At 40.9% G+C, this 20,227-nt stretch overlaps 1 protein-coding gene across 4 annotated transcripts in view; it reads left to right on the plus strand.

Moving 5' to 3' along the window:
* The window catches only part of slc4a10b (solute carrier family 4 member 10b), a 32,119-nt gene extending 11,892 nt beyond the window's left edge, over positions 1-20,227 (plus strand). For 2 of the 4 annotated variants that reach the window (XM_084361622.1, XM_084361624.1), the window contains 24 exons: positions 1,021-1,173; positions 1,287-1,425; positions 1,915-2,075; positions 2,331-2,516; positions 4,283-4,300; positions 5,067-5,155; positions 6,786-6,943; positions 8,140-8,227; positions 9,504-9,650; positions 9,736-9,839; positions 11,754-11,928; positions 12,093-12,226; positions 12,529-12,774; positions 12,903-13,008; positions 13,372-13,533; positions 14,023-14,136; positions 14,246-14,407; positions 14,966-15,217; positions 15,340-15,408; positions 17,161-17,334; positions 17,711-17,830; positions 17,947-18,011; positions 18,096-18,188; positions 19,126-20,227. In XM_084361622.1, the coding sequence (XP_084217748.1) occupies positions 1,021-1,173; positions 1,287-1,425; positions 1,915-2,075; positions 2,331-2,516; positions 4,283-4,300; positions 5,067-5,155; positions 6,786-6,943; positions 8,140-8,227; positions 9,504-9,650; positions 9,736-9,839; positions 11,754-11,928; positions 12,093-12,226; positions 12,529-12,774; positions 12,903-13,008; positions 13,372-13,533; positions 14,023-14,136; positions 14,246-14,407; positions 14,966-15,217; positions 15,340-15,408; positions 17,161-17,334; positions 17,711-17,830; positions 17,947-18,011; positions 18,096-18,171 (3,098 nt within the window). In that variant the 3' untranslated portion in view covers positions 18,172-18,188; positions 19,126-20,227. The remainder of the gene's footprint in view (positions 1-1,020; positions 1,174-1,286; positions 1,426-1,914; positions 2,076-2,330; positions 2,517-4,282; positions 4,301-5,066; positions 5,156-6,785; positions 6,944-8,139; positions 8,228-9,503; positions 9,651-9,735; positions 9,840-11,753; positions 11,929-12,092; positions 12,227-12,528; positions 12,775-12,902; positions 13,009-13,371; positions 13,534-14,022; positions 14,137-14,245; positions 14,408-14,965; positions 15,218-15,339; positions 15,409-17,160; positions 17,335-17,710; positions 17,831-17,946; positions 18,012-18,095; positions 18,189-19,125) is intronic. The other 2 variants (XM_084361623.1, XM_084361625.1) reach the window with 1 other exon arrangement.

The raw sequence follows: 20,227 nt of genomic DNA on the forward strand, positions 1-20,227 counted from the left end.
CTGAACAGAAGTTACTGCCTCCGAAGAATCAGTTGTTTTCTCCTTTTACCCTTTAAATAAAATGCCAATTTTGATAGTGTCCCATTTTGCCAGAGAAATCCATTTTTTAAACTGGATCCGATATAATTATTCTTAAATATGGGCGCTAGCTTGCTGAAAAAAAGTTATGATGAGCTAGCACAGCTGTGTTTTTGCAAGCCAGCTTCTTAGAGAATATTACCACAACAATAAATGCTCTAGCTAGCTGACACAGTCTGTGTTCAGACGCAGATGATTTCAAAAAGGTTGCAGGAGATACAGAATCATGTGGAAAATATAATAATTCATTTTGCATTGATGGAAAGAGATGAAGAGGAAAAAGGTCGACACATCAACTTGAACTTTGGGACCAGATAACAAAAGTGACTAGATTAGAAAAGGTTTGCACTGACTGTAGGGTGGGTGGACGACGTTATAACTGGGGACAACCTGGTCAAAGACCCTTGTCAATGTGAAAGGCCTCTGCTGTCCTGTGTTTGGAGACCCTGACCCTCATCGTTAGGTTTGTTTACAACTGAAAAAAGCACACAAAGATATGGTTGGTAGGATAGATAGATGATGGAGACAAAAGAGGCTAGTCACGGTGGTGATTCAAAGACTTTTAGGTTGGTTCATCCATATTTAAGATAACAAAATCTGTAGGGGGAACATGCAGCCCTGAAGTATTTTGTAACATGTGGACTTCCTGTTTCCTCTATTAGAGGGAATCGACCGTCAAGTGAGAGAAAAGACAAACAGATAACACACACACATCATCATCTTTCGGACTTGACAAGGTTCATTGTATTCACACACACACACACACATACATACATACATTCTCTCAAGCGCATGCATGCAAACACGCACACACACACACACACACACACACACACACACACACACACACACACACACACACACATGCACGTACGCACACACAGACAGACAGACAGACACACAGGTTGATCCTCCTCTAACCAGTGTGCGATGTGTCCCCAGGCCACAGGACTCTCTACATCGGGGTCCACGTCCCACTGGGCAGCACCAGGCACCGCAGCCATCGCAGGCACCGTCACCATGGCAACAAACACAAGAAGAGGATCAGTGAGCGGGCCCCAACCTTGGTGGAGGGTAGAGAGTCTCCTCTTTACGGTATATCTCCACAATCATAGACGTGCATTAATTATAACCCGCGAATAGTATTTCTGCCTATTATCTATACCTCGTATGACCGGTCCAGTCTGAAGCACTCCTTGTGTTCCCAGACACTCCCTCCCAGAGAGTGCAGTTCCTGCTCGGCACCGAGGATGACGATGAGGAGCACATTCCTCATGACCTCTTCACAGAGATGGATGAAATCTGTCTGAGGGATGGAGAGGATTCAGAGTGGAGGGAAAGTGCCAGGTACTGTCAGACCCTCATGACATTGACGTAGCATCTACACACAGCCATGACCTGCATGTCATTACTCAAAGCTCTGATTGAATGGACAGCCGTGGTCATGATCCCACTCATACTGATGAATGATGTGGCTGTGAGTGCAATGTTTGTGTTGCCATTACATTAATTGCATTTCGCTGGTGTAATTGCGAGGGGAATTTCTTTGATGATTGTCGATGTTAATGAAGACATGGCATTTATTTATCAAATGAATTATGGTCTTCTGTTAAAATGGCAAATCAGACATATTTTATTTATAGTGATACCCTGTTGAGAGGCAATAAGGAAAGGGAGTAAATGAGTAAAACTGAGAAAGAGAGTAAGAGATATTAGAGCTAAATGTGAGGCGAGATGGACCCAGAATGCGAGTGTTGTTATTGCAGCTAGAGCAGATGGCTGGACAGTTTGCCGTCTGCTGGCCTCTCTTGACTGATACTGAAACTTCTGTTCCAGGTGGCTGAAGTTCGAGGAGGATGTAGAGGACGGGGGAGAACGTTGGAGCAAACCCTATGTAGCCACTCTGTCTCTACACAGCCTGTTTGAGCTGCGGAGCTGCATTATCAACAGCACCGTGCTGCTCGACATGAGGGCGAATAGCATTGAAGAGATTGCAGGTAATTACTTAAATGAGACTTACAGTTTTTTGTCAACTTCAGACTGCTGAACTGCTGAAACATTTTGCCTTGTTGACTTTTACATTTTATACATTAACACGTTTAAATTGCACCTGGCTCGCTTGTCATTTCATGCACCGAGGAGCTTTTCTTAACACTGTTTGATGACACTGTTTGTAATCTAGGATAATGAACTAACACTCTCTTTGAAACTGGGAACATGAATCCAAAATAACATGACTGTGTCTGCCATAGACATGGTCTTGGACCACCAGGAGTTATACGCACCTCTGGGAGATGTGCTCAGAAAGAAAGTGCGGGAAACCTTACTGAAGCAGCATCATCACCAGAACCAGAAGAAGCTGGCTAACCGCCTGCCGATTGTACGTTCACTCGCCGACATGGGTCGACGGGCATCGGAGCTCCACCTGGACAAGAATGGTAAGAAAAATCGAACACCTGCAATTAGAGTTGGGTGGATTAAATTAAATGACATACCACTCACATTATGAACTAAAAAATTAAAAAACATTGGGTTGACTTGCATATGCACACAGAGCTGTGGGGAAGTGGCGTTATTATTGATCCCACTGCTTTTCTTGCAAGGCCCTGACAGTTTTTGAGCTCTAGTTTCCCTGGTCAACACACCGACCTCTTCGACCTCATTCTTTATCTATGGGCCTCATTGATCTCTCACTCTTTTGTCTTCCAGCAGACAACTAGGGTCACAAAAATCTCTGCCCCATTTTATTCTCTGTTTTTTTTTCGATGGAAAGAAGGCACCTATCAGTCGAACTGTACCGCTTTTCTGATCTTTTCCATGATGGATGTATTTTAGTACATAGGTGGAGTACCAGGACCACAAGGCTGTTGATGTCATGGTCTTGGGTTTTTAGTTCAGTTATGTCCTGTTGTAGGTTCTCCTGATGCGTCATGTTTTTCCTTGCACTTCCTGTCATTGTCTTTTCCCCACATTCTTTCCTGTTACATTTGTTAATGAGTCCCTGTATATTTAAGTATTGTGTTTTTCTGTACACTTAGTTGGTTTGTCTTCATTTCCTGTCATCGCTTGCATGTCCTCAGTGTTCCCTGTGGTTGTTCTGGTTTTGTTTTCTTAGTTTTTCCTCGATGCTCTTTTGCCTGGTTTTGTTGCGTGCCTTGAATTTTTGTCCCTTGCCTTTTTATTGCCTTCATTTTGGTTTTTTGATTTAGTCTTTGTTAATAAAGCTCACCTTTTGTTCAAGACAATCAGAGCCTGCTTGGGTGAGCCTTTCAAGAAATGCAGCGGGATCCATAAGAATGTGTATAAGTGTCTTCAGCTATGCATTACATGTTCATAAGTTAGCTGTGTTTAGCTTCTGAAGCTTGATAACGTCAGCCTTCTGGCTTTACTAAGGAAGCTAACAATAGCGCGACACAGCTGAAAGAAATACAATAATAGGAGCTTGTAGGAAAGAAGCATTGCTGCCACCAATGTAACCAGGCATCTTGGAGTCACCTAACTGTTTAAAAAGTTATAAGTTTAATAAGAAAATAATAAACAGGATACAGAGATATAATAAAGTGACCAGCAACAACAGCTTATTCTTATTTTCTCTCCCTTTTGTCATAAAGGCCGACAACTTGTGCCTTTCTGCAACTCACACAAACGACCTTTTTGTGCTCTCTAGTGGTGGCGGGTGGGGGACGTAATGATGCTGTTACGATGGTAGAGAACTAAGTGGTCAGTGACTGTCAGCAATCAACGATGCCATCGTCCGTCAGCCTAACCCTACCCTTGATTGTCCCTCTAGAAATGGTTCCCAACCCGGGTATAGAGACTGTGGAAGAGGTTGCTATCTTTTTTTTCAAAATTAGCATTTTTTTCTCATGAATTGTGCAACAATTTGACTCCTTTTGGCCTCTTTAATTACATAAATGAAACATTCTGAGGTGGAACAATGAGTCTTTGGTTGAAGTGTTTACAACATATTGACATCTTGAGTCCCAAGCCGACATAACTTTGTTTTATGGGGTGCAATTCAAAAAGGCTGGGAACCACTCCTTAACTGGGTTGTGGTCAGTTGTGTTTAAATGTGGATACTTTGTAAATCTGCAATATGTGTGTATGTGTCTTAAGCATATGGTCCTAACTTGCGTATGTTCCCATCTTTTCTTGATTCCTGATTCTATCCACCACCCACCATCTGCCCACCCACCTGCCACAGCCTCACTGAAGCCAACAGGTGCTGGTTTATACAGTATGCCCGTGTCCCTTTACCATACTTAAATAACATATTGCAGAGGGGAGAATTCTCATGATTTGTGTTGATATTGGCAACTCAAAATAGGTTGCTTTTGTTGGATTGAAGTCATTGAGCTAAGATGAAAAAACAACATTCAAAAGTACGTTATATAAATATACAAATTTGTTTTTCTGTTGATCTTCACAGTACAAGAACTATTTGGTTGAGTTTTGGGCTAATTTTAGTCCAAGACAGGCTTGTAATTGGAAGCATTACTTGCCAATCTCATTGCCAGCTACTGTACATTTTATAAGCTTCAGGTTTGCCAAAACAACATGACAAAATTAGTTACGCAGAGCTCACCAAACTGTTTGATAAATCATTTTCTAGTTTGTTAAGAATCTTAGTGGCCCATCATGAGCAATTTAGTTTCACTGGTGTGGCACTTTCAAGCTAATTTCCAAGCGACAGTCTCTGATAAGCTCCACATCATGCTTTGTGAGCGTATTAAACACCGTAATTAGTATGAATTTTTTGACCCTGCTGTTCACTGCACACAGAAATTAAGACGCACCTGTCAGGCATCTTGGCAGTAATCACGTGAGCGTAAAAGCCGGTGATCTGTGTGATCCTCACTTTTGTTTTTCCTTCGTAGAGATATTCTTTATACTTTGTCAGTCTCATTATATTTGGTGAAATCATCAGCTGCTGAAATGTTGAAAAAGTTCTGACTCGTACTGATAGTTCTCCCGTCTGTACTTTTCAGATCAGATGTCGTCCTCCCAATCTCACTTAGCAGGTCCAGATGGAAAAGGCGACGCCAGTAGAGATAACAGTTCTGTGGACTTTAGCAAGGTATAGTCAACACACCGTGCAGTTGCACTGCAATACATACAGTACTGCGTTTCTCAAGTTATTAGCATAATGTTAGGAAACTTGTGCTTTACGTAAAGGTGCGATATGGGACATCCAGCGACATCTTGTGATTGCAACATTTGCAGAACAAATTCATAACACTGTAAACTATAAAAGTTCACTTTCTTTGGAAAAAGTCAAGACATTTCTACAAGTTACTTCTGTGTAGAGCTCATACATGCCTGAACAGAGAAGCTCAGATTACAACACACAGAGTGAGTGTGATGTCATTACTCAGCTTAATGTTCACATTACAAGTTGTTTGCTCCTAGGGTTAGGGTTAACGAGCCACTGAGAGAGCTAATGTAGAGGGATCATATCTTATCTGTGTATAAAAACTGAATATAAAATTATTTATTGTAAACACACACACAAAAACACTTTCACCTTACAACATTCATTGTGATAATGCAACTAAAACTGGGTGAAAAAACAGAAAAATAAAGGCTATAACAATGGCTCCTTACTCACTTATTCTCTGTTATATACAAAAATGTATACAAGCTGGTGAGCAAGTGACACACCAGCACAGCGAGCGAGTGACAGACCTGTAACGAATACCAAATACATCCTTTGCTCCGGCGGTCATCTAGTAAGGGATTAGGATTATAACCATGGTAAGTATGATAAAAGTCGTTCGGCGCTGATGATAACCTCATGACACCCACACACAGCAGACACAAAGACCAAATCCTCCTGCGTAATTTATATGCGTTTAACCTCTTGTCGAGGTCAGCATTTCAACTGCTTCGTGTACTTTGTCCTTTTCAGCGAAACATTTATAAAATGTGCTCCGCTTATATGGAGAACCATTGAATGACCACATCACACACCAATCTGCACAGCAGCCCTTTTTCGTATACATTTATATAACACGGCTGCAGCAGGTGATTATCATCTGCATATTATTATTTCTTTGATCAACATTATCTGCCATACTCATGTTTATGTAAGTCACGATCCATCAGCATATTAAAAATGCTCCTCGGAGCCATATGAACTGTATGAAGGAACAAACAACACTCCAGGCGACACTTGTCAACTCCACATAATTATCGCTGAAAAATCAACACCTTTAATATTCCAAAAAAATCTGTACAATGCAGTTGCACTTCATCGAAGAGTGGATAACAGATAAAGCTACTGTAAGAGGATCACATTCAGGGTCAGCTTTTATACGCTTTTAGGCATCATACTGTCGGGAAATGAAAGATACCTCATCCTAATGAATTATTATTATGCAACAGGTCAAACTAACATGTATACTTCTGTAATCTTTTGTAATATTTGTTTCTGACACATCTGTGATGTATTTGAATATTACACACAAAGCCTGGACAGCTGCACTATATTTAGACCAGAATCAAGTCAAACCATTACATTTAGGGTTTAATGCGACGATACACGCGCATAATAATGACTTATTTATAGAATGCACTTTTGAACATGAATGATCTCTTTTCAAAGCTTGCTCTCAGTCAAAGCAGCTTAGAAGATAAGCTTAAAGGAAAACGGGTGTCAAGGCCCTTTATGTGACACTCTTAACACCGTACTGTGTGCCCTCTTTCAGATAGACCTTCATTTCATGAAGAAGATCCCGCCAGGGGCCGAGGCCTGTAACGTCTTAGTGGGAGAGCTGGAGTTTCTGAACAAGCCGGTGGTGGCGTTCGTACGTCTGTCGCCGGCCGTCCTGCTCAGTGGGCTGGCAGAAGTCCCCATCGCCACAAGGTTACGGCAGATGATGCTGATTCAGCTAAATCTGTTAAAAATATCTCTTATTATCCTGCTGAACCCCGTCTGATATCCAGTAATATGTGGGGATTAAAGGCAGTTTCTGTCAGTTTGGTTCCAAAATCCACAAATAAAGCTTGTGTACACGCAGGCAGGTGTGAGAGCGAGCTACTATGGCGAGTGGGACACGCTTTGTTGCTCTGAAACTTTCTTGTGATTCCCACCCTCCTCTCAAAGGCTATGGCTGTTAGTCTTCATGTCTAGATGTACAAAACACACGTTTTGGCTTGCAATCTGGCAAGGTCTTAAACGGATCTAACTCTGTCGGCTTATTAAAGCAACAAAATGTAACTTCCTGGAGAAGGGTAGCTGATTGTTGAGACGTCATCTAATACTGCAGCTCGGGTCAGATGCCAACCCAAAGATATCTGCAGAAGTTAGCATGCTGACCTGCTAACTCCAGTCTGTCCTGTTTTGGAATGACACTTTGTACTGCAAGAGAAGAGTTAAAATGTCAAGAAAGGAAAAAGTCTTGCACCTGCTTTCCTTAACGAACAGAAAAATACAACTGTACACCTTCAGAATTCAAGTATCTCTCTACTACTGAAGCTTAAGTTGAACCGGACACGGTCTCGGTTTATCCGTCCACAATCACCTCTGGCTTGGTGGAAATAAATCCTCAATTTTCAGAGTAAGATGTGAAAATACTGCAGCTATACACGCCTGCATGCTCCATGTATGTAAACTCTAGCACAACTGGCTCGATGGCTAAGTGAGCCGTGAGCTAATTTGCTACTGGTAGCTAGCTACAGCCAGGAATGGTTACTGTAGCCAAGAGCAGCAGTTGTCAGCTGCTCTGGTGGTACAGTTGTATTTCATAAAATTTTAGACCAGATTAAAATGAATTAGATGCATATTGCCAACAGACTAACTGGCATCTTCCCCTCAAACCTACTGGTCCCAAGTATTTTAAAAGAGTGTAGGTTAAAGCCTTTTTACAACATAACAGAACAGCATCAGTGGCTATGTGTGGGTCTGTGCTGAAACCTTATAATCCTATAATGTGCTGTTTATTGTAGATTAGGAATATGAGTCTTTTGTTTGTTTTTTGCTTTAATCTTGAATGTGCATCTAATGATTTCTGATTCAGATTTGATTTGACTGTGCATTAAAATGTCTGTTTCTGCTTTTAGGTTTCTGTTCATTCTTTTAGGGCCTTTGGGCAGAGGGCCTCAGTATCATGAGATTGGACGGTCCATTGCAACACTTATGACCGATGAGGTAAGAATTGACTGAAGAACACCTTACGACCACGCCGTAGGGTTTATTTATTCAATAATGTTATTCATTAATGCGTTAAAGAGGGTGAATTGTTTTGAATGTCAACCAGATGTCGAGTCTCTGCAGGCACTTTGCATAAATTCACAGTCCGGCAGAACTCAACAAATTCCTGAAGTGATGGAACATTTCTCAGCATGAAACACAGCTCAGAGCTTCTATGACATGTTTTTGGCGATTAGTCAGCCCTCATGTCCTCCTATTTGTCTGCGATTTAGGCTGCCATCAATTATTGCTGAGAGAGAAACTTGGTTTGACAGTCCGAACTTTGTTATAGACTCTTTGGAAGGAGCTGACTTGATGAAACTGCATATTTTATGGGGGTGAAGTTGTGAGTCAGTGGTAAACGCTGTTGTTTGGGTAGAGCTGCAACCATTAGTCGATTAGTCCATCGGAAGAGACTCAATCGCCAACCATTTTTGATGATTGGTGAATCGTTTCTGACATTTTTCAAACAAAAATATCATCTATTTGTTGGTTCCAGCTTGTTAAATGTGATGATTGGCTGCTCTTCATCATTTATGACAGTAAATGAAGAGTCTTTGGGTTTTGGACTGTCGGTTGGTCAATAGAAGCAATTTGAAGACGTCACTTTAGGCTCTGGGAAACAGCAGATCAATCGAATGATAATGATCATTAGTTGCAGCCTTAACTGGAGCATATCCAAAGTAATAAGTGTGCGAAAGATCGCAATGGGATTGTTTCGTATCTCCGTTTCCTCTGACAATTGCAGGATATTTAAGAATGGCAGAAAAGAGAAGGACATTACGGTTTGTAACTTTGTTCCACACAGGAAACAAATCCTGATCTCCTGTGTGAAAGTCCTGAGGGCCGTGACTGCGACACACGTTGTTGCATAACAACCTTATGAAAGTCCTGACACCTCATTTAAGGGCACAGTTTTTGAGTACAGGCTGTGTTTTTCTCAGTGGATTGAACATTTTGATAACATAACAGTATTTATATAACACTGAGACCTGATTCATAGTCAGAAAAGACACGGAGATCTCACTCTCTACAATATGGGACTTTTAAATGGGCACTATGTAACTTTTATTTTAACCTGTATTCTTTAACTATAGGACCTTTAGACAGGCAATTGGCTCTTTTTAATCTCACTCCACCAAAACTAAAAATACACACCTGTTTTTCTCAGGTAGTGCATCTTAAAGTCAGGAGCACAGCCCTTATAGTCCTTTTCTTGATTTTCTGTCTCCAGGTTTTCCATGATGTTGCCTATAAAGCTAAAGACCGCAACGATCTGATCGCTGGGATCGATGAATTTCTCGATCAAGTGACCGTCCTGCCACCGGGAGAGTGGGACCCCTCCATACGGATAGAGCCACCAAAAAATGTACCATCACAGGTGAGTCGGCGTTTAGACAGCCGGTTGCCTTGTTTTCAATTTGCACTAGGAAAAAGAAGCTGACTGTTGCGGATTTGTTAAACAGGAGGGGAGGAAGAAGAGTAACATTTTACCAAATGGATTAGTAGAGGGTGAAGAAGAGGAGGAGGAAGACGGCCACGGGGGCCCAGAACTGCAGCGGACGGGAAGGTAAAGTGAATTGTGATCAGCAGGAGCAGAGGGTTAAGTCTTTACACGCAGGTAAAGACATTATTTTGAACAGTGCTTCATACTGAACTGTGGACACAATGCATCATGTCAGTACAGCACGCAGCCTACTCACTACTTTGTTGCAGAGAGTTTATTTATAATTGAAGGACTCAGCCTCCAGGGTGTAACACAACACTACATTTTGTTTTGTTTTTTAAAAAAGAAGAACTTAGAAGGAGACTGCAGTGCATGTAAATTTCACATAAGAGTTTGAAGGGGGTAAATTAAATATGTTTTCAGTGTAAGAGTTGATCCTTAAAATCATCCAAAATGTTTCCAAAAGAAAGGACTGACAAAGGTAAATAATGCCCGGCATGCAGACGAGTTTTATGGAATCAAATGTTTTCAAAAGTGTGCGGAGACTTTTCTAAATTCAAGCCAGTACTAAACAACTGAAAAATGACAATTTGTCTACAGAATGCACACTGTAGGGCTGACCGGCTAACCGTGGGTAAACTTGGTCTGTAGTTGTAGTTATGAAGTGGTTTCCATAGAAACATCCTGCCTTGAGATGTCTATTTGCAGTTAGACCTTTTCGATCATCGAGGCCTATCACACGCACGAGTTGAAAACTGGGAAGAAGGCAAGTTAGTGAAAAAGAAACAATCTAGTACACTTTTATTAAGACTGCAGTTGTTAAAATTGAAATTAATTAATGTTAGTTAATCTTTGAGAGGATGCACCTTCACATGTTTTCTTTTTTCGTCCTGAACCAAAATCATGTTTACCAACTGTTGTATACCCGAAGGTACAAAGTCAGCACACACACACAAATCTGCAGGACAAAGTTGACTAATCTCAATTTCACCAATTTATCCTGGTCAACATACATGCAAACGTATCGGCCTAGTGGCCTTCATCAGAGCATGAAGGCAAACGGAAGTCATGCCATAATGTTACGTTAACGTGCAAGTGACACACCCCTCATAACACATGGATTTATTTAAAGGAGACACATTATGCTCAATTCTTAGTTCATAATGTTATGTTGGGTTACTACTAGAACAGGTTTACATGCTTGAGTGCTCAAAAAACACATCAGTTTTCTCTCTCTCTGTGCAGTGCTGCAGCTCTGTATTCCCCATCTGTCTGAAACGCTCAGTTTTAGCTCCTGTCTCTTTAAGACCCCCCCTCAATAATGATAATGATTGGTCAGCTCACACATGCCTGAGAGACAGAGCAGCAGTGCTAAATCAATCCTTACACGCCAAACTAGCCACATGGCAAAAATTATGCAAATGCGTGACATGGTGACGTAGTGTGATGTCACAAAGTCACAGAATTAAAGGCGGGACTACTGACGATGCATTTCTGTGGGAGAAAGGAGCCTCCGCTGGTGCGGAGTTTGACCTTTTTAACTTTGAAGACCATTTATCTTTATTAAACACTGAAGGAAAGGAAAAAAGAAAGAATAACAGGTCTCCTTTAACAGAGCGCGAGGTGTCAAAGATCTCTGGGCACTGAGTCCGCAAAGGTGGTACCCTGTACTTCTGTCCTGATGGTAACAACTCATATTCACCAGAGAGAGGGTGTGATACATCACTGATGATTGCCCATCCTTTATCTGCCACTCGGGTCTCACAAAGCAGTGACATGCTGTGTTGTTGTTGACTTGAATCTTGCTAGACAGTCATTCTGTGTTCTTGTGAAAAATTCAAAGTTAAAAAAAGTGGGTTGACATGGCATGAAATTGAGATTAGTCGGCTTCTCCTAAAGATTTGTGTGTGTGTTTCCTTTGTACCTTTGGATATTCAGCAGTTGGATTTTATATGACTGTTTCAAAATATTCTGTTAGGGTATCTGTTATTTCATTGAAAGTGAAAGTGACACATTTCTTCGCCTTTATATTTCCAGGTGGTTTGGCGGCCTCCTCCTAGACATCAAGCGCAAGGCGCCCCACTACCTGTCCGACTACACTGACGCGTTCAGTTTACAGTGTGTGGCCTCTTTCCTCTTCCTCTACTGTGCCTGCATGTCCCCTGTCATCACCTTCGGAGGACTACTGGGCGAGGCAACAGAAGGACGCATAGTAAATCCCTTTTCCCCTTCACTCTGAATGTTCACAGTGTTCCGCCAAGACTGGCTGTGCAGCGTGCGCTGCTGCAAACATTAGACCAGACAACAGTTGTACTATGGTGACGATTTTTTTTAATTAACCACTCATCAATAATCTCTCTGTCCCTTTTTCCCCAGAGTGCAATTGAGTCGCTGTTCGGAGCCTCGCTGACTGGAATCGCTTATTCCCTGTTCGCCGGGCAGCCGCTCACCATTCTGGGCAGCACGGGGCCGGTGCTCGTGTTTGAAAAGATATTATTCAAATTCTGCAAGTATGTTCTTTTTTTTTTTCATGTGACTGTACACGTAAATCATCTACGACTTCCTGTTCATTTAATCTACACATAGTGTATAATTTCATGATTACACTGACGGGGGTGGGTTCTGTGGACGCGGATGAACCATCTCTCAAACATCTGGCCTCCTATAGATCATTAAATATTCTGATTATATGGACAAATACCATTTCATTTCATTCTGATAGTGACTTCCTGTCATCCAACACAATAAACAATCATTATATGACTTGATTTGATGCCTCACAGTGATTTATTCCCCTTCTATCTCCTCTTAGGGAGTATGGCCTGTCCTATCTGTCGCTGAGGACCTGCATCGGTCTGTGGACGGCTTTCCTCTGCATCATGCTGGTGGCTACAGACGCCAGTTCCCTCGTTTGTTACATCACACGTTTCACAGAGGAAGCCTTCGCCTCGCTCATCTGCATCATCTTCATCTACGAGGCCTTGGAGAAACTCATCCACCTGGGGGACCACTATCCCTTCAACAAGAACAACAACCTGGACAAACTCACCATGTACTCGTACGTGGGCACTTACAATGTAGCGGGGAAAACGGGAATAAATGCTGCGTTCATTTCTTGGAGGTACTGCAAATCTCTGCCAGATGAGGGGATTATTTAGTCACCCAGATGTTCATATGTTTCCACAGATGTTCATGCGTCGAGCCCTCCGACCCCACCAATGCTACTCTGAAGTATTGGGAGGTCACCAATGTCACCGCCTCAGAAATCTACTGGGAAGCGCTGGAGGTCAAGGTACCACCCACACCAGCCTGGTTAAAGAAAGAAAAGAAACTATAAATAAATCAGTCATTTATGATGGTTATATTATGTATGCAAACAAAATCAGAAATGATTGAGGTACACAAAGACGGACTAAAAAAGATACATTTCCACCTTAAAGTGGCACGCTCTCCCAGATGGAGGAAATTTAACAGAGGAGATTAAGGGCATGTGGGCTGGATTATATTGGATTACTCATCGCAAATCACTATAAAAGCAAATTGTTTTATACTCAGTTAAGTTTTTTGTGGATGCTCGTAAACACCATTTGCGCAAGAGTGTCATCTACCGCATATCACGTGATTAGTGTTAATACCTGTTCACCTGTTGTTTCAGGACTGTATTGAGAAGCGTGGGGAGTTTGTGGGCAGTGCCTGCGGCCTCAAAGGGCCCTACGTTCCTGACGTCCTCTTCTGGTGTGTCATTCTCTTCTTTTCCACCGTCATCATGTCCGCCTTCCTCAAGAACTTCAAGTTCAGCAATTACTTTCCCACAAAGGTGCGTTATAATCCAAGCATGAAGACAAAGCTTGTACAGCTGCTCAAAAAGGTTTTGGTTTTGTAGCATGGTGCAGTGGTACACTCTAGTGGTGAAATGTAGGTACTGCATCATAGAAAGAAGGACATTTGGAGAAAGGAGTCCTGTTTCCTGTTTGCAGTTACACTGGGTAGAATCATGGCAGACCAAAGTGGGGACATGAGGTTCAAATTGGCCTGCCAGATGTTTTTAATGGGAGAAAATCAAAATTATGTCTTACAAATTATTAAATAAATCACTATTTTTATTGTATGTTTTGCTAGAAACATCTGGCGGGCCAACATTGGGAGCAAGTCAGACAAATAATCAATTTGCATCTTAACAATACCATACAATACAACAGTTGTCAGTGGCCAGCCTTTATGTTTCAGTGTTGGCCCTCAAAGGGAGGAAAAATAAATGAAACTACAATATTTAAGGGTCATTTTGACATGTTTTCCTCTCTACCAGGTGAGATCAATCATCAGTGACTTTGCCGTCTTCTTCACCATCCTTACCATGGTCCTAGTCGACTACGCCTTAGGGATCCCCTCCCCAAAACTAAAGGTTCCCAGCGTGTTTAAGGTGAGCAAGTCCCCAAAAGAAGTTCACCAGATTTATTTTATCAACAAATTGCAAACTCACATCATTCTCAACAAGCTGCTATTTATGTTTTTTTCTTTTTTTAAATCAGCCAACCAGAGATGATCGAGGTTGGTTCATCAACCCTCTGGGGCCGAACCCCTGGTGGACCGCAGTCATTACGGTGGTCCCAGCTCTGCTTTGTACCATCCTCATCTTCATGGACCAGCAGATCACAGCCGTCATTATCAACCGGAAGGAGCACAAACTCAAGGTACTTTCCCGTCCTGGCTTTGAACTTCAGTTGCAGACTAGTGTTAACTTAGGAAAGGAAGACTATGACTAAATATGATTGCCATTAACCTTTTTCTTCCATGACTAAAAGTCTAAAAAAGACTAGAATATAGTTAAAAAATAAAAAACTTCAACAAAATCTCTTTTTATTGTCACTGATATAAAAGAGGATGAAATATTCTCAACAGTTTTTGTTTTTTATTCCAATGCAGCAGGTTCATTTCCTGTGCTTTGCACACCACATCTGGACTTTACTGGCAGCACAGTATCATTATCTGATGCAGAGCTGACGATTAAGAATGCAGCTTTGCAGAAAGTGTCTCTTGGTGTGATGATATAATTTTAAGGAAACATCCAAAAATGGAACATGTCTTGATTTGCATTTTTATTTATTAGACTACATAAAAAATACCTGACAAAATGAACACTATCTCAGACTGCAGTATTAAGATGGCCTGTGTGGCATCTTGTAGACCTGCTCATGTAAGTTCAGCATGTGCCCAGTCTCAACTTTACAACTTGTGCTTCCCCCCTTCAGAAAGGCTGTGGGTACCACCTGGATCTGTTCATGGTGGGGGTCATGCTTGGCGTGTGCTCTCTGATGGGCTTGCCCTGGTTCGTGGCTGCCACCGTCCTCTCCATCACCCACGTCAACAGCCTGAAGCTCGAGTCGGAGTGCTCGGCTCCCGGGGAGCAGCCGAAGTTCCTCGGCATCAGAGAGCAGCGCTTCACCGGCCTCATGATCTTCACCCTGATGGGCTGCTCCGTCTTCATGACGTCTGTGCTGAAGGTCGAACGTTGGAGTGTTTCATCTTTACGACATTTAATATTCCTTGGTTAATTATTGAGTGCAGCACAGTAGGTCTGCTGAATTAGAGCGATTACTGACATAACACTTTTATTCTTCCTCAGTTCATTCCCATGCCTGTCTTGTATGGAGTGTTCCTGTACATGGGAGCATCGTCTCTCAAAGGCATTCAGGTAAAAATGATTCAAATTTCACTGAATTTAAAGCAACAGTATGTAACTTTTAAAGTCATTCTGGAGAGAGAGAGTTGATTGTTGGAATTTCATTCCCAGATGGTCATGTACCATAGCTTTGGGTTAATGGTTTGGGTCCCACGCCAGAGACCCAGTTTGGTCGACTTAAATTGTTATTTGACGATTGGGGAATGGGACTGGCGTACCCCACCACTCGCCCAATGTAAGCTTGGATCGACTCCAGCACCACACAACCCTGCAAAGGATATGTGGTTACAGTAACGGATGTACGGAGGGAAAAAGACTAAACAATCAACTATCTTTCCGCAGAAAGTTACATAGTGTTGCTTTAATGTATCGCTGCATGAGGAAGCACCTGTCTGCTATTGTCTGTGGCTTAACTTGTCTAAATGTAACTAATTTCTGTTAGCAGTAAATCCCATGACAGTAAACTGTTTATCACATAGATGTTCTTTGGTTTCTCAGTCTAAATGCTCACACAGGCGTGAGTTCACGTTTTAATTTTGGTCTGCACTCTCAAATTCAAAGCATAATTATCTTTTACTCATTAACAGGCTTAACTTTTTTTTTAGATTATCTGCATGGCTCAGATTAGATACACACAGTTGGTCGGTGTAGTTAAGTTTTAATTTGTAGGCGCTCCAGATAATCTGTGTAGCCATGACAGGGAATCGCCTCCATATTGTCTGGCTGCCCAGATAAAAAGTGTTAATTGGCCTCTAGTGTGTTCCCAGCATTTACAGAACACCTGACTGGTATTTAATTGCCCTGTTTGCTGCTTATTTTCTTCACTCTTCTTGAAGTACTTTCTATTATTGGTTTTGACAATTATATTTAAATTAGGACAAATACTTTTGGGGGAAAAAGAGATTGTTATTGCATAGGTGTCCTTCTGTGCTGTTCAGGAGCGCCAGCCTGTTGAAGTGACACATCCAGCAGACGCAAGTAACTTTTAGCGTAATAGATGTTGGACTTTGTCCACCAGCTTTGGTAGCGTTTGCTGTTTGATGCTGAGGAGGCAGCGCACTGTTTCGCTTAGAGGAACTTTTTTGTTTTAAAAGGCTGCCAAAACAATGACCTGAAAGATGCTAAAAGAGTTGGAGGATTGTTCTCTGTGGGTTTGACACATTTACAACGCTTTTTCACTACATGTGCTTAGGTTGTTGTAAACCTTCTCAAAAGGTCAAGAGGATAATAAACAAGCGGCTCTAATCATTTTTTTTAATGATAATAATGTATTGAAAGGCGTCGCTCGCAGTAATGAGCCTTCAGAGAATTATCAACTCAATCTGCTGCTTTATGCCGTTTGATAGAGTTTCAGCTCACTGTTTGCCTGCAAGTTTTACTGTTTTGGTCCACTCTCATTGCTCTTGGTAAAAACTTTAAACCCACTGAACACTACCTATTCACCACCAAACAGAAGACAGATACAGCTAACGACAAGCTTGTGAACAGAGTGAAGCATTTTAGCAGATAAAGAGTCAGACATTTCCCTCTAGAGTTGGTAGAGACCAAAAACAGAGAAAAAAGAGAGAAATAACAGACTTAAATTAATTGGATGGAAGCAAACACGACTCCAAATGAATGATAATGTTGCTCTGTAACTGCTGAATGTGTAAATAATAAAGGTGATGATATGTTAATGACGTGTTCACAACTTGTGTACGCTGCCCCAAGTGGCCAAGTCAGATACTGCAGACTTAATAATTGTTTATCATTTATGTTCTGCAGTTCTACGACCGTCTGACACTGTTCGGGATGCCGGCGAAGCACCAGCCAGACTTCATCTATCTACGACACGTACCTCTGAGGAAGGTGCACCTCTTCACCATCATCCAGCTCACCTGTTTGGTTATGCTCTGGGTCATCAAGACCTCCAAGGCAGCCATTGTTTTTCCCATGATGGTGCGTAAACAGTCCAATTACACCATCTACAGCACCATTTCATACGCCACACATGATTTAGGTGTTAGCATGGCTCAGAGTGTTACTACAGCTTTTATTTAGCTACTGGGGTCAGTGTGGCACCTTCTATACACTGTGATTAATGCAGTTATTAGAGGTAGACACAATAATGAAAATACATACTGTATAATACATTCAAATTTTACAGCTATGCATGTATGTTACATCTTGTGGTAGCAGTACCTCTTCACCAAAGCAGTTTTCCTCTCTTTGTTTGATGTACTTTGCCTCTCCATTAATCCATTAATCCATTCACCTCTTCAGCACAGTGACTCCTTTCTGAGGACAGGATTTTTCTGACGTTTCGATTCTGCAGGTGTTGGCTCTGGTGTTCATCAGGAAGCTGATGGACTGTTTCTTCACCAAGAGAGAGCTGAGCTGGCTGGACGACCTCATGCCAGAGAGCAAGAAGAAGAAGCTTGAAGATGCTGAAGAGGTGCTGTCGCTCTCATGAGCAAATAGCTTTGTGCTTTTTTACAACATGTCAGTCCATTTTGATTTAATTTTATTAATATTCACATGCGTTTAAGCTGCGTTTCATTCTGCCTGCAGGAGGAGGAGCAGAGTATAGTGGCAGAAGATGACGGAGGAGTGCAAGTGCCATTAGAAGGGTACAAGTAAGTGATTTAATACTTACATGTGCACGACTTCTATTTTTTTTTCTTATTTTTTATTCATATACTATTATTCTCTTCTTGCAGAGGGATACCCGTCATCAATATCACAGATGAGATGTCAAAAGGGTCCTTTGGAAACACTTGGAATGCCAACAGCTAAGGCAGCAAATCATTATGGTAAGACTTGAATATACAGTATGCTCACCCATCCGACAATATGAATATATATATATATATATATATTCACCACCAATCAGATATATATATATTCATATTATTTGATGGGTACATACATTTTATATATACTATTCATTTTATATATAAATATATATATATATTTATATATAAAAGAATCGTAATAGTTGATGTATAACTTGTTACTATAACTTGTTGATGTATAACTTGTTACCTCGAAAGTTCACAAGTTATACTTATGTATAACTTGTAAAATTTCAAGGTGCTTGTATGGATCCTGTTACCTGTGGACAGATCCAGGCAAGCTTTGTGCTAAGCTAAGCAAAGCTAAGCTAACAAGCTGCTGATTGTAACTTCAAATTGACCATAGAGACATGAGAGAGTGGTTTCTTTCCTCTCAGCTCACTCTCTAAGTGTCAGACCTGTCGTTCAACTGGCTAACATTCACATATTCACCTAACTGTAAGACTGCCAGAGGGAATTAGCAAACTGAGGAAGATAACTTTTACAGTAGAGTATAAATGTGATCTATTCAACAGACCTGCACTAGAGTTCAGTGAGGTTATACTGTAATTATAAGTCATCACTAGTTTTGCCACAAAATGAACGTTTGCAGGTATCAAATGGTGAAAAGACAACACAGTTTCATACTGTTTTACTTGTGGCGGACCCTGCCACTGTTCTAGCTTCAAACAGTGTTCTTGGGACCTTACTGTCCTCTGAGAACAGCTTGTTTATTCAGTTATGGAGAAAAAAAAGTATTTCTGAGTTTGTATGACCTCATTCATATTGTAAATATTAAATATTAAACTTTCATCTCCAGAACTACACGGTGCCCCTTTAAAGACAATACATTATTGGTATACAGTATGCCCATCTGCTAATTATACATCTGTGTTTTCTTTCTTGGTGCTGACAGTCCACTCACAGTATTTCACAACAACTGGTGTGCGTGATGAGAAATGTTCGATGAAGAAGCAGAGGACAGTGTTGTGAGTCTTTGTCACTGTCCCTTCTGTGTGTTTTTGTAAACAAATCTATATTTAATGCTGCGGTGTATCAACCCTTTAAGTTTAGTCTTGTAAATCTCTGTGTGTAAGTGAATAATCTGATGTGTCATGAACCTACTACTGCTACTTTCCTGTGTTGTTATTGTCAAATTTCGACTTTCTCAATCTGGACACTGTATTGCTCACACTGAATGTAAACTACCAAAATGTAAAAGGTTGGTCTTGCTAAGAGACTGTTTTCCAGTTTTTGTCCTTGGATCAATTTGTACAAGTCTTTTTATATACTTTGTATTTTGAAATCAACATATCTTTGAGCCCTTTATCTATGTATACACCGATTCCCTATAATTCTATAGACATCGGATATGATGTGAAATTAAATATGAAGTATTTTAAAAGCCCACGATCATTCTTTACCATAACCTAACTCTAACCCTAACTTCCCGAAAAGCCGTACATAAATATGTAGAAATCTTTTAACATGAAAAGTAAAGTACACATCAGCCTATGGATGTTTTTTATCAGCCAGGACTACTTTGAATCCCTTGTAATAATTGTGTCTGACAGGAATTATTGCTTTAAAGTAACTGATAAAGGGCAGCACTGTACGTTCATCTTTCAAGAACCAAATGCAATAGCACTTTTTTGCCAGAATGTCAATACTCTATTTATGCAAGCAATTATTTATCTATATATTATATTATCTATATTTTGTGGACTATGTTTGTATCCTAACAGAGACTTGCAGTATTTTGCCTCTTGGTGTTGATGTATCGCTTATATTGTATATTGTCAATTTTCATAATATCATAATTGGTTTAAACGCTTGTATAAAGTTTAGTGAATCATACATTTAAAAGCTTCACCATTACGGCATTTAATACGCCTGAAGAGTTCAATGAAGCCGGTATAGCGGAGTTTATTTCTCAGAATATATAATATATGATTTTATTATGTACTGTTTATCTTGTCAATGTTATTTTGACTCAATAAATTTCTATGAGCACTGTT

Source organism: Pagrus pagrus (assembly GCF_965226575.1).
Source record: "Pagrus pagrus genome assembly, chromosome: 9".
In the NCBI taxonomy this organism is placed as follows: domain Eukaryota; kingdom Metazoa; phylum Chordata; class Actinopteri; order Spariformes; family Sparidae; genus Pagrus; species Pagrus pagrus.